The 14,812-nt window shown below is 41.5% G+C and overlaps 1 protein-coding gene and 1 long non-coding RNA gene across 2 annotated transcripts; one reads left to right on the plus strand and one right to left on the minus strand.

The window, feature by feature from the left end:
* Window positions 1-519: 519 nt before the first annotated feature.
* On the minus strand, window positions 520-11,367 carry LOC119010923 (phospholipid phosphatase-related protein type 5-like). Its single transcript, XM_037083519.1, has 7 exons — window positions 11,322-11,367; window positions 7,519-7,760; window positions 4,890-5,022; window positions 3,044-3,294; window positions 2,788-2,964; window positions 1,380-1,520; window positions 520-1,119 (listed from the first exon to the last, which is right to left on the minus strand). Exons 2-7 carry the CDS (start codon window positions 7,720-7,722, stop codon window positions 1,090-1,092), a joined length of 936 nt encoding a protein of 311 aa, XP_036939414.1. The 5' UTR covers window positions 7,723-7,760; window positions 11,322-11,367; the 3' UTR covers window positions 520-1,089.
* Window positions 6,418-7,621, plus strand: LOC119010926. The gene is made up of 3 exons (XR_005072087.1): window positions 6,418-6,547; window positions 7,023-7,230; window positions 7,431-7,621. It is a non-coding gene; the product is annotated as an uncharacterized LOC119010926 (long non-coding RNA).
* Window positions 11,368-14,812: the final 3,445 nt, after the last annotated feature.

Genomic DNA, 14,812 nt, shown 5'->3' on the forward strand with positions numbered 1-14,812 from the left:
ATGTCTTGGTTGACTGGGCTGAGTTAAAGACTCACACTGTGGTTCGTATCCCATTCAGATCATAACTTTATGCAGTTTTCAGTTTTCTTTTGCTGTTTGGTGAGGTTTAGGAAAACACAGTTTGGGTTCAAATAGACCTTTTCACAATGCTAAACATGTGTGAGAAAAGATTACAGTAAAGTAACACACAACACTATACTGTCAACATAACATGTACTCAACAGTAACAGATTTTACAAGAACAGGAAAAACAAAGGAAACAAGCAGGAAGTAACATATGTTTGGTCATAACGGTGTGTTTGTCCACTATAACAAGTGTTTTCACTATGGAACAAAATAAAAAAAGACATGCAAATACAGGGCGGCTGTAGCTCAGCGGGTAGAGCAGGTCGACTAGTGATCGAAAGGTAGTTCAAATCCCGGCTCCGGGCAAGGCTGAGCTGCATGTCAAAGTGTCCTTGAGCAAGATACTGAACCCCACATTGCTCATCAGTGAGGGCCCTGTGATGAGCTGGCAACTTGTCCAGGTAGTGCCCTGCCCTCGCCCTGAGACAAAGCTGGGATTGGCTCCAGCAGCAACACCCCGTGACCCCATGGAAAGGGATAAGCGGTTACGGACAATGACATGACATGACATGCAAATACATTACAATATGGAGCTCGATGAAACCAAAACAACCAAACTACCATGTAGAGATGACATGCAACAACATCCTGTATTCAGCTTCAGCTTTGGAACTGTCTTGCTTGAGAAGATGCCTTGTTGAACTTTGCTGTTGCCTGGTGTCATGGACAGCAGGAGAGAAAATATGACCCCTATAACCTATGGATTATAATGAATAGTATGAGTGTACCATTTTACTAAATAACATATTAGACATGAACATTTTTAATATGTTTGTAGTAATGTCTGCCATTTCTTTCCTCTGGATACTGTAAAGATGCTAAGAGTCGACAGAGTCATTATGATAATCAAATACTGAACAAAAGAGCTTTAAATCCTAAACTATGAGGGCTCTGTAGACACATAGCATAATCTAGAATGGATGACTTCCATCTCCCCTCCGTTATGTGGGGAGGGGGTCATAGTCATGTGACCTCTGTGCAGGATCCTGGGATCTATAGGAGCACAAATAAAAACATTTCAATTCAAAATTGCCTCTCAAATATTACTTGTACAATGAGCTGATAATTGAGCAGATGTCCTCATTATGAAATCAGTTGAAAGTGACTCCCTCCCTGTACTGTATGTGCACATGCAATTTCTGTCATGCCACAGTGGTTTTCATATACAGTTAGGTACATTATGCACTCAAGTGTTCTTACAGAAAATGAAATCAAAACCAAGCATGTGTAAAAGTGATATATGTATGGTTTACCTGTGCAACAGTGTATTTGTCACTGATGTTCATGGTGTGATTAGTTTGTGGTGATGCCTCATCAGTGTTAGCAGTGCCTGCATCGGAGGGACTATGAGGAATCATGGGTCGCTTTTTAAAATACTGAACCACAAACACCACCTGGAGGGAAGGAATGAAGGAACGAAAGGAAGGAAGGAAGGACAGGGGGAGGGAGAGAGAGTGAGGGGGGAGGAAGGAAGAAAGACAGAAAAAAAGAAGAGTTACTGTCATTTTAAATGTGATTTGTGTATCATAAGGAAAAGCAGTATACAAAGACAGAAGTACATAAGAAAAGAGTCTAGCAGGAAGGCCAGTGTGTGGCTACTTGAACTACAGAGATGTGTTTGTGGTGCTGGAGGGAGAAAGAGCTTCATCATGTTAGCTTGGATTGTAGCTGTGACCCAGCTTTGGTGCATGGCATGTTAGACAGAAGACAACGTTTATTCAAGCAACAGCAGTTTGTGTGCTTTGTGTATGTGTGTCCTGCAGCAAGCTAGTCCATTAGACCCGTGCCATTGTACAGTGGCAGAGTGCTGCTCAGACCCCCTGAAAGATTCTCTGGTTAGCTGAAAAGACACCACAAACCAAAAGAGAGAAACTTGAACTCAGTATGGTTGTATTCTTCTGTTCAGTAAGGAAAATAGAAATTAGAATATTTAACTTCTTGACATTTTGTGGGTTTATTTTGTTATTTTGTTATTTTGTTGTTGTTTTGTTACACTAGCTGAAACTACAGGAGCTGTCAGACTATCACCTCTTGATCTACAAAGTGGTGTTAGGAGACAACATTAGCATGCTAGCTTCAGTAGATGTGTCTGCAGCACAGTACAGACGTCTTTGACAGAACTCAACACTGTTGTTTCTTCATTCTCAGTTCATTTTGTTGAATTTTTAAACAAATTCTAGTCATATCATACACATCGCCCCTTGTCAACGTTAATCTTGGAAGAAAATATATTTAAGACACAGATATGAATACAGATTAAGCAACCAAACTTAAGTTAAGTGTACTGATTTTAAGATGAGTTCGAAAAAATGTGTGTGGGGGGGGTTGTCTGAGCAAAATGACCACATTTGGGGATACATGACGGTCGAAAATGTGTAAACTGTAAACATTAGAAATAACTTTAAACTAAAGCTGCCTCTGAGATGTAGTATAGGGTAAACAGAAGCAGTATAATTAAGCATAACACAAAAATACTCGGGTAATGTACAGGTATCTTGTATTTCTAAAAATGTTCACTACTTGAGTAGATGAACTTAGTGACATCAAACTGATCACATCCCTTAATAATCACATGTAATTGCACTGTTTATGTAGGTCTATCAAACAGTGAATGACTCTTTCAAAGTCATGATGTGCTACAGCAACTGAGCTAAGACTGACCAGAAAGACAGCAATAGCTCCCCCAACGGCTTGTCCTGCAATGACATCACTCCAGTGGTTTCTGTACTCGACCACTCTGTTGATGCCTGTTAGCACAGCCAGACTGACCAATGTGAGACTGAGGACGGGGCCAGTCAGATGACCTCCAGCTGAACCGACACAGCACAAGACGTACATCTGAAAAGGAAGAGGATTTGTGTGTGTGTGACACTATTTCAGACCCGTGTTATTACTGAAGGTCTCTGCAGACACTCACTGCCAGGTAAACAGCTGTGTACAGACTCAGTGCTGCCTCTTTGGAGGGGAAAGTCTTCCTGGCTCTCAGGATGTCATCAGGGTCCCCAGTACAAGCATCTGATTGGCTGACAAAATTGCCTGTGTCGTGGCAACCAAGGGCGGTGTAATTGGGCTGGCACACAGACAGGAAGTGAGGAGCCAGACCTCCTGTGATAAGCTGACCAGCGTTGATAAAGATGTCCGTCATAAACAGACCGAATACATACACACCTACAGAGAAACATGCACACCTTAGATGATTTACATTTGTTAACACATGGAAACAAAGCAGCATGTTGCACATCATGTTCAAAATGTTCCGTAACTATCCCATCTGTCCACTCAGTGGTGCCAGGTGCTTTAATGTGTGACGCCTTCACCACTTTGTGATGCCTACATCAGTAGCTGTTTTTTTTCTGTTTGTCTCATCAGTAGCTGTTTTTTGTCCACTTGTCTCAATCAGTTAATTTGTTGAAATAAACAAAATATGGATCCAATGTGTCATGTGGCCTCTTTTCCTTTCCTTTCATTCTCACTCTGCCCTGCCACTTGACACTCATTTGAAGTGACTGTTTCACTAAGCTGTGTTCATGTCATGTGTTCATAACATGGGTTCATGTGTTCATGCTGTTTTAAACGCTGAACTAAGCCCAGTTATGAACTGTTTTCACGCGAAATATGAACAGGCTTCCAGTCACACTGTCTTGTGATTTATTTTTTAATAGTGAGATATTACAAAAACCGTCAGAATGACTTTCCGCACCGTTAAGTAAATGTTATTATAAAAAGTAAAAAATACATTCAGAGCATTAAACGTGCCCTGTGAATGTTAATGAACTAATCAGATTATTGGTACTGATACTGTTTAAGCAGCAGTGACCTTTTAATTAATGCTGGGTAGAATTATCAATAGCAACGTGTTGTATGGTAGAAGGTCATCTTAGTTTGTAAGTAAAGCAGGTCGAAGCATGAAGTGGCATAAAATTAGGAACCCTGTATGTACTTTTGTGTACAGTGTTAGCATGAAACCATACTGTCATGAAACAGAGGCTTCTCTTTACTTTGTACATAAAGTTTTGGACATAAAACATTTTTGTCATTATAAAGAGGAAAGTATTTGTTGAGAAGAGACACATTATAATGACTGAAATCCATCCCTGTTCACTGCTCTATTCTTCCCTCTGTCGTATCATTTGGATGTTGCCAATGCAAAAATTACCACAGTGTAAAACACTGTTAGTGACACACAATGATGCAAGAGCTCCTTTAACTCCTGGTTACACATCACATGATTGTTTTTTTTAACATATCTTAATACATCCTAAATACAAACGCAGTGATCTTTAATGTTGCAGTTCTCATCCAAAGAGTGTGGTTATGAGAAAGCATCTCACAATAAGAGAATGTGTTTTTTGTTAATAACACAGTTATGTGCACAATTCATCCATCAGAGTGTTTGTTATAGATAAAACACACTCTCATAGAATGAGTTTGGTCATTTTACAGTTCCTCCAGGATTTTGTAGGTGTTTTTTTGGAATTGTTGTGTTGTTGTTTTGTGTAAAATGCCTGATTTCATGGCAGTATTTTTATTTTCTTATTTTTTTATGAAGCATTATATTTCTTCCCCTCAGGGGCTATGTATTGTTCGCTTGGTAATCCGTTAAATAAAAACTGAACTGCCACAACCCTGAATGACACTGATTAATGGTGGAAAATGATATTCAGCATGAAGAAGTTTTGATTTAACCACACAACCTATACAATTCAGACTTTAAAGCTAAGTCTGTACACATTTTAGTTATTTTACTGCAGTTATTAGATTACCAAGGAAACGGAAAGTCCTGCGCACCATGGGGTTCACATAGCAACAGTCCCCCATGATAACGACCTTCTCTTGGTCATAGAGGTTGTTTGAGTTGCAGTGAAGGAGGAAGATGACAAGCTCGACTCCTGAGATCTGCGACACACAATGAAAAAAGGAGATTACTGTTGGAGATGCCTGGGTTGTTGAATTGTTGGAATAAAGTTACCAGTAATGATGTGAACTGTCACACACATTCTTCTTTTCACACCATTTTCACCCATCTATTCCATTTATTCAATCTGTATTCCACATTATATAACCAGTGTCATAGTCCCATAAAACAGCATTCATAACACAATAGGAAATAGAAACCCTAACAGATACACAGGGGATCTACAGGTTTCACTGTTTGTTTTCCAATCAGACATGCAGTGAACTCACAATAATCTGATCATTTGTGTACAAACACAGAGCAGTTTATAAGAGTTATGACATATGACTAACAAGAGAAACAGATAGAGGAGAAATCCCAGCAGTCAGCTGTTGAGAAAGAGTTCATTCTCTAAGTGCTATGCTAATTACACATCAGTTCATGTGTGTAATCTAATCTCAGTGTAAAAGCAGTTGTTCTGTGACAGCCTCAGAGGTTTACTAGAGAACATTAGTGAACAAACAGCACCATGAGGCCTAAAAAACACACCAGACAGGTCAGGGAAAAAGTTGTGGAGATGTTTAAAGCATGGTATGCTTTAAACTTCATAAGATATGAAAAAATATCCCAAGCTTTGAACTTCTCACAGAGCACTGTTCAATCCATCACCTAAAAATGGAAATAGTATGGCACAACTGCAAACCTACCAAGACATGGCTGTCCACCTAAACTGACAGGCTGGGCAAGGAGAGCATTGATCAGAGAAGCAGCCAAGAGGCCCATGATAACTCTGGAGGAGCTGCAGAGATCCACAGCTCAGGTGGGAGAATCTGTGCATAGGACAACTATTAGTCATGCACTCCACAAATCAGGCCTTTATGGAAGAGTGGCAAGAAGAGAGCCATTGTTGAAACAAAGCCATGCAGTTTGCCACAAGCCATGTGGGAGGTACAACAAACATGTGGAGGAAGGTGCTCTGGTCAGATGAGACCAAAATTGACATTTCTGGCTTAAATGCAAAACACTATGTGTGGCAGAATATTAACACTGCACATGACCATGAACACACCATCCCCACCGTAAAACATGGTGGTGGCAGCATCATGCTGTGAGGATGCTTTTCTTCAGCAGGGACAGGGAAGCTGGTCTGAGTTGATGGGAAGATGGATGGAGCCAAATACAGGACAATCTTGGAAGGGAACATGTTGGAGTCCGCAAAAGATTTGAGACTAGGATGGAGGTTCACCTTCCAGCAGGACAACAAGCCTAAACATACAGCCAGAGCTACAATGGAATGGTTTAGATCAAAGCATATTCACGTGTTAGAATGACCCAGTCAAAGTCCAGACCCAAATCAACTTAAGAATCTCTGGCAAGACTTGAAAATTGCTGTTCACAGACACTCTCCATCCAATCAGTCTAAGCTTGATCCATCCAAGGAAGAATGGGCAAATATTTCAGTCTCTATATGTGCATCGCTGGTAGAGACTTGCCCCAAAAGACTTGTAGCTGTTATAGCAGTGAAAGGTAGTTCTATGAAGTATTGACTCAGGGGGGTGAATACTTTTGCACACCACACTTTTCTGTTTTTTATTTGTAAAAAAATAATTGAAACCATGTATCATTTTCCTTCCACTTCACAATTATGCACCAATTTGTGTTGGTCTATCACATATAATCCCAATAGAATACATTTACAGCTGTGGTTAAAACATGACAAAATGTGGAAAGATTCAAGGGGGGTGAATACTTTTTGCAAGGCACTGTACATAGCTTTGATAGACAGTTTAAAATGGGTCTCAGTTGGGCTCTAAGGTTCAGACATGTTAGCACACATGCTAGCACAGATCCAGCAGAGTGGTGTATGTGAGACCAAAAATCACTGATCTATAAGTTCTGTTGTGATCTACACCAAATCCTGAGTGAAAAGTACTGTTCTTTAGCTGCTCAATGCTGCACAGTGCTCACCAGCAAGTCACTAAATTGGTTTGCCTGCTGCTAGGTGCTGGGCTGGGAGTTTCCAAGAGTCTCATAAGGGCTCTGCCACTGAGTACAGCTGCCTGCTGCTGGAAACAGTTGATGAGAGCGCTGATGCAGACTGACCAAAATATCATTGAACGTGAGCTGACAGACACTGTGAAATACTCTGTAGAGCTGAGGGGAAGTGCAGAGTAGTAACCTCTGTCCCAGTACCACCAGTCAATATAAAAGTATTGATTGATTCATCTCTTTCTTCCACAAATTGTAAAGCACATTCATGCTGTAATGAATACTCTTTTATACACAGCTTGTACTAAATAGCCGTCAACATTGTCTTTTACATTTCATAAAATAAACATGTATCAGACACTTTAATTATGTACAGTATTTTCTATTAACTTGCACGTTTAACATCTGTGCCTCTCTGTAGCTCTTCTTCCAATAGCATCAGTATCTTCATCACGACAAAGAGAAGCTGTACCTTCAGCTGACTGTGTTTAAATCACAGTGTGACTCACCAGTACGACAGGCAGTCCACCCACCACAGAGTACAGGATCACAGGCTGTATTCGACTGTCCTGTTCAGGTCCAGGATCTGGTTTAGTCAAAGCCGGATCTCTGCAAGTGAAGCCCTGCTCTGCTGGATTGAAAGTGTCGGTGAACTCAAAGTAGTAAACCAGCATCACTGTCGCAGCCAAAATCACCACCTGGAAGTAGAGCATGATGGACCCAGCCTCCAACGACCTGATGTTGCAGCGTCCTGGACACAGTTATATAGCGATGAGCAATGCAACCGATGACTTCCAATAAATGATACTACTTCTGTAATGCTACTGCTATTTTGTGATTCTGTGGGAGGGAAACCTTGTCCTTCCGCTCCTGTGAATATCCTGAATCATCTGACTCCAGCCAACCAGGGAACTCATTCTGTTTCACTGAACAATCTCTAAAGAGCCACTTACAGTCAGCTGAACAGAAACTCACTTCAGTGCTTTGCAGAACTGAGAATGTGGAGGGCAGACATTATGAAAGTTTCTAGACTGATTTGCAGGTTGGCTCAAGATGTTAAAAAGGTTAAGCACAGGTTCTGACCTCAACTTGTATGGAAGGTATGGAAGAATTTTGCATTTAAATGTCTAAAAATGACAAAACCTTTGTTACATGTTTATTTAAGATGTGTACTGGATGTACGTGATTTTCACAAATGTTTCCAAAAAGGTTAAAAAACCAGAGAAGTCCACCAGAACATGGTGTGTTTCATTTGGTCGTGTGTTACAATATACCCTCCAAGACAAAGTTTGAGTAAGGGACCAATTCTGCAGATCAGACTTACATAACGTGAGTAAAACAAGAGTGTCACATCAGATAAGAAATTACATATTGTGTATCTAAAGCTGTGTTTGGTGTGTTCATGCAACAGTACAAGCTAAAAACAGCAACGACATTATCACCTTACAGAGTTCATATGACTGAGTCCAACAATACACAGAGCAACAGGAGCATTTATTTGTAGCTGTGTATGTGTCCACCTCATGCACAATACTCTCTTTTATATATATCTATGACCTTATTTTCTGTGGAGTTTGATTTGGTTAACTTCAAATGTGTTGCAAATTCTAGATAACAGTATAGTGCTGGTTCAGGGTTCTTGCCCCATTTTAAAAGTCAAATTTAATTCTTTCGAAGACTTTTTACGGACACACGGGAACCCTGTGGTTCCAGTGTTAATTCAACTGTAAAGTACAGCCTGCAACAAGGTGTATAGCCAGTAGGTTGGGAAATAGGTGGATTGGGGTGGGACAGGCCAGTAAGGGTCCACCAGTACAATGTTTCCAAACAGGTTCACATGACATTATGTGTAGGAAATTACTAAATCATAATTGGTTCAGCTTTAAGGCAATTTATGTTCATAACAGCATACGTCTTTTACTTCTGAATACACCATGAATAGTGACACGTTTGATCTCCTCTAACACACCGTGACACAGAGTAAGAACCCCCCTCAAGAGATCAAGTTTGCAGAGGGCTAGCTTATGCAGTTTTAGCAACCTCAGAAAAAGACTGCACAATAATACATGGCAGGATATGCCTCCACCAAGAAACTGCCATCAAAAAGCCACAAATAATGCTCAGAACAGCACCAAACTTCAGCAACAGTACAAATAGTGTCTCAGCACATAGTCAGGCATGAAAACGGGTCAGCGGTGAAAAGGGTGAGAATGATACAACCCCTCGGGAGGGATCTGGGGGCATGCTCCCCCAGAAGAGCATTTTTAATATTTCATATTTAAAAGCATCAATCTGATGCATTTTGAGAGAAAAATCAAGCAGAATTACAAGACAGTATAAATGTATAATTAAGTATCTATCTATACATAGTCACATGATGCTATGTAAAAATGAGACTGATAACTTCTCTCATGAAATGCACAACAGCACATCTTTAATAGCACAAACTGCCGCAGAACGAGAAAAGCAAGCCCTTAAAGAGTGTGTTTTGACAAGATGAATATGGGTTTTGAAGAAGTTGCTGTCTCTCTGCTTGGAAGAATGATGCTGGCTACAGTGTGTTGATGCTATGACCTGCACCTTCTTCTTGTGTGCTTCTGTTTGACAGTGTGCCTGCAGTGCATGGCTGCCCTTGTTTGCATAGTTAATATCAGTTTTTAAACTGGACAGCAAGCCGCCAATTTAGCTGTCCTTTTTGGGCTAGGTCCGCGGATTTAGACAGAGGGCGGTGTATTTGGGAGTCTGTTTTGGTCCACCAATTTGCCGCCATGGAGGGTATGCTTTTCTCCACCTCCATTGCTAAGCCAAGCCTCCACTGTGTGAGATGGGCGGAGGTGTCGATGACGAGCACTGTTGTGTGACTCACAGCCGGGGAGTTTTAAAACCAGGAAACAGCAGATCACAGCAGTAAATCCATCACTTCATCCAGAGCCGGATTAACACAAAGGCAAACTAGGCACGTGCCTAGGGCACGAATGGCAGGGAGGGGCCCAGACAGAGGGACCGAAAAAAAAAAAATAAAAAAAATAAACATAAATAAAAATAAAATAAAAATACACACATATCCTATCTTTAATTTATTTCAGTGTTAATATATCAATATTTATTAATTTAAAAAAAATAGTGACATTGTTTATCTTAACGTTATGTTATGTCACATTAACGCCAGTCAGTTAAGTCCAGTGCGGAGGTCAGCCAGTCAGGTCTAAGCAGGACAATTAAGCTAGCAGGCAGCCAGGTTGTTTTTAGAGTAGGTTACATTCAAGATGCTTTCAGGTGCAGCAAAACGTAAAAAGAAAAAGAATGAAGAGAAGCAAAAGAAGAGACAGCGGGGGGCTATACCAAAGTTTCTGTCATGCAGCCGCCCGACAGCTGTAAACCTGCTAATGTTAGCAGAGCCAGAGGCCGAGCCAGGCTCGGAGACGCAGCCCAGAGACGAAGCGGAAGATGCTTTGTTGCCTTCAACACCAGCACCATCACATGAGAATGACAAAATGATGGAAGAACAGCAGCCAGCCAGAAAAAGTGAGCCCAATAAAGTTTTGACGGAGCCCCTAGACCCAGAATCCCAGATCCTGCAAAGTGGGACCAAATTGACGACAGGATGCTGAGTACTTTGCCCTAAACCATCCCTGTCAAAATATTAGAGATTTCTCTGCATCACAGAGAAAATATGGAGACATTAACCGAAGCTCAACTAAAGAACATGTCTTTAGAAAAAAGCTAAATGGAGAAACCCTGTCAAGAAAATGGTTAGTGGGTGCACTAGCAAGCACCGCATGGATTAGACGTTCTCCCGAGGGCTCCAAAACACCCTTACTAAAATTAGATTTATAATCCACGCTTACGCTACTAACATGCAATTATGAGCAACTCCGGTAGACACCTGGCTAGGGGGAAACCTGCAAACCTAAAACATGCAGCTAAGAAAGATGGTAAAGCTGTTTTTACAGCTGAAGAAGATGAAGAGGCTAACAGTCCAACCTCGCTAGCTAGCGTCTCCTGTGGCAGTTCCGACGAGGCACTAAGCCCACAGCCCACACTGGCTAGCATCCTAACAGCTATTGGGAAACTGGAGGAGGGCATGACAACCAGATTCAACACCCTGGACTCAAAACTACAACTGGTCCAAGCCTCCCTGACCGACCATGCAACACGTATCACAGACTTAGAGGGGTGTGCCTCTGACCATGAAACCCGCATTTCTGCCCTGGAGGGATGCTGCGCGGAGCTGATGGAAGTCAACAACACTACGAAACAGAAACTAATCGATCTTGATCTAGACGATCCAATATCATAATTGCGGGCTTACCTGAAAAGTCTGAGAAGGGCAATCCGACGCAGTTCGTCGCAGAGTTTCTTCCGCAGCTTTTAGGAACCAATAACTTCCCAGGCGGACTCAAAGTGGACCGTGCTCACCGTATAGGCGCACAGTCCTCTCCGTCGTGACGACGCATCATGATCGCCAAAATCCACCACTAACCAGACAAGGAGAAAATTCTCAAGTTCACCCGCCTGCAGGCTTCACTGTCTTACAACGGCGCCCGGATCAGTATATTCCCAGACTTCCCACCTGAAGTAACTGAGCAGCACCGGGCCGTTGATGGTGTCAAAAAGATGCAGGAATTAAACACGGCCTCCTCTTCCCCGCTCAACTTATCTTTACTTTTGGAACTGAGCAGAAAATATTCCAGAAACTGGCTGATGCCGAAAGCATTATAGATAAGTTTGTTACTCCTGCTACTACCACACAGCAGGCACGAGGCATTCGGTCCAACCAGCTCGCTGCCATTTCCAGATGAGCCGCGCAAAATGTGTTTGTGGGGTTTTTTTTTGTGTGTGTGTGTGTGTTATAACCAAGGACTGCCTAACTAGCTCATATAAGTTAGCATTATGGACATATAAGGGTGGATGAGAGTGTTTGGTGAGCCCACCTATGAGGTACGTTCTGTTTCCTTCATCAACCTATAAAGTTAAGGTGATCAGGCACATTCCTGTAGTGTTCACCTGTCTCTCAATGTTTATGGGGGTAATTATCCTCCACTTCGTTTGGGGAAGTGGATGGGGGGAGGGTCTAACAGTGTATGTTTTTTATTTGTTTGCTGTTTTTTCTTTTTTCCCTGCTCTTTTATTGTGGAACAGCACCGACCCTATATTCATTATTAACACTGTCAATATGCCACTACTTCTTAAGTATATAATGTGCTTTTATGGTCGCAAGTAATTCTCCCACCTCGCCACCAGGCCCAATAACCTTACTTAGCTGGAATGTGAGAGGCCTAAGAACCGGCTTAAAGAGAGGAAAGATGTTCTCCCATTTAAAATCCTTATATGAGGACATTATTTTTATGCAAGAAACGCATATTAAAACACACTGAGCAATGGAGATTAAAATGTAGCTGGATCTCACAAATATCTCAGTCAACTTTTTCCTCTAAGTCTAGAGGTGTAGCTATACTCATCCGCCGAAACATCCCATTTGAACAAATCTCAACCATTTCTGACCCGAATGGCCGTTACCTTATTGTAACAGGCCACATTTTGTCAAGACATGTAACTTTCTTAAACATATATGCAACTAACTTTGATGATCCTGGATTCTTTAGGAAAGTTTTCAATCTTATCCTCGATTTATCAGCCACCAACCCTTCTTTAAATTACTAGATTCTGTTGTTTTTCCCTTCATCTGGGGATTTAAAGTGCACCGCATCGCTGTGCGATAAACTTATGGGAGGCCTTAGCCTACCTAACTTCCAGCACTGTTACTGGGCGGCAAACTCCAGAGCATTAATGTATAGGCAAGATGCACTCCCAGGCAAAGTCTCTGCCTCCACCCCTTCATGGCTGGCGATTGAGCAAGATCTTTCCAAAAGCTCTCTCCCCGCTCTCCTCTTCTCACCAGCCAAATTTTCAACATCCATTACAGTCAACAACCTTATAGTTACCAACTCTTTAAAAATCTGGCACCAATTAAGGAAATCATTTATTTTTCCGGACACCTCTGTTCACAGCCCAGTGTGCTACAACCATGCCTTCCCCCCATCACTAACTGACAGCACTTTCGCTCTTTGGGGAAATAAAGGCATCACAGCTATTGCAAACCTTTATAATGACAACACTTTTGCTACCTTTGCCCAGCTGAAGGATAAATACTCACTCCCAGCTTCACATTTCTTTTGTTACGTTCAGATCAGAGATTACGTTCACACAAATATATCAATTTTAGAATCAATCACCCCCCATTGAACTGTATACTTTTATGAAACAGGCCCCTGATTCAAGGAAACTTATCTCTCGGTTCGTTAGTCTCTTTGCATCACACAATCCAGTTTCCACACAGCATTTAAAGGAAGCCTGGGAGAACGACCTTGGTGTGACGATAGGTGATGAAGTCTGGGAGGCTAGCCTTAAGGCTATCCACAACTGCTCTATAAATTCCAGACACCAGCTTATTCAATTTAAAGTAATCCACAGATTACACAACTCCTGCACTAAACTACACTCTTTCTATCCTACTGTCTCTCCAATTTGCTCAAAATGTACATTTGCGGAGGGCAAATGTACATGTGTCTTGCCCCAAAATAAACACATTTTGGTCAGATATTTTCAAGTGTCTTTCTGAAGTGCACAACTGTGTTATTGTACCTGACCCATTCATCGCCATTCTGGGCACAACCCGTCACCGTTTAACTTTAACCATTCTGCAACAAAAGGCAATACAGTATTGTGTGGTCATTGCAAAAAGGAATATTCTAACCCTTTGGAAAAAGAAAGAGGTGCCTAATTTCGGGGCATGGCTGGCAGAGGTTAACAATTTATTGCATCTTGAGAGGATTAGATATACTACTTCCTTTCATTCTGTGACATTTGTTAGAATGTGGCAACCATTTCTCTCTTACCTGTCAAGAGCAGACTAAAGTATTAATGTCATCGTATTTGTGTATGTGCATGCAGATGTATGGACATGGTATGTATATGTGCTGTGCGTGTATCTGTGTGCATGGATGTGCATCCATGTGTATATGCATAATATACGCAGATCCCTCCCTCGGTCAAGGCAACATACTATAAACCTTCATCTCATAGCTGGTGCTGTTTTTTTTATGTTAACTGTTGAACTCCTTAAGCGCAGGGTCGTTGTTTTTTGTTTTGTTTCACTGTTTTTGTTTTGTCTTGTTTTTGTTGTTTACCCGTTTTGAAAATTCCTTTAGAGTATACAGAATGGTATTACTGGCAGGGTAATATTCTGGACTGCAGGCAAGAATGAAAAGTAAAAATCCTTATGCTGACTTCATACCATGTTCAGCACATTCTCTTAATTTAGTTGATGCATATGCAGCAGAATGTTGCCTAGAAGCAGTTTCATTTTTTGACTTCATTCCAAATCTCTACAACTTTTTCTCAGCTTCAACTTGGTGGTGGGAGATTTCAACAGCCTACCTCACAAAATGTGAGCGAGGTCTGACGCTGAAGAGCCTTTCCGGCACAAGGTGGTCTGCGAGAGCTGATGCAACAAAAGCTCTGAGATTTGGCTACAAAGCTATTCAAGATGCTTTGAATGAAATCAAAGTTGACCATGGAACCCCCAGAGCTGCTCAATGTGAGGGGTGTCAATTAATAACAGTGATGGACACCTTTGAAACTGCAGTTATGACAGTAGTGTGAGATGACCTGCTGAGAAGAATCAATTTAACCAGCATTGCAGCAGGTACAAATTGATGTATGTACTGTTCCTATTCTGTACAGTTCACTCAGAGTTCATAGGACAGGCAATAGAGGGATACAAAGCAGCTAGCCAAAGAA

Source organism: Acanthopagrus latus, chromosome 21, assembly GCF_904848185.1.
Source record: "Acanthopagrus latus isolate v.2019 chromosome 21, fAcaLat1.1, whole genome shotgun sequence".
In the NCBI taxonomy this organism is placed as follows: domain Eukaryota; kingdom Metazoa; phylum Chordata; class Actinopteri; order Spariformes; family Sparidae; genus Acanthopagrus; species Acanthopagrus latus.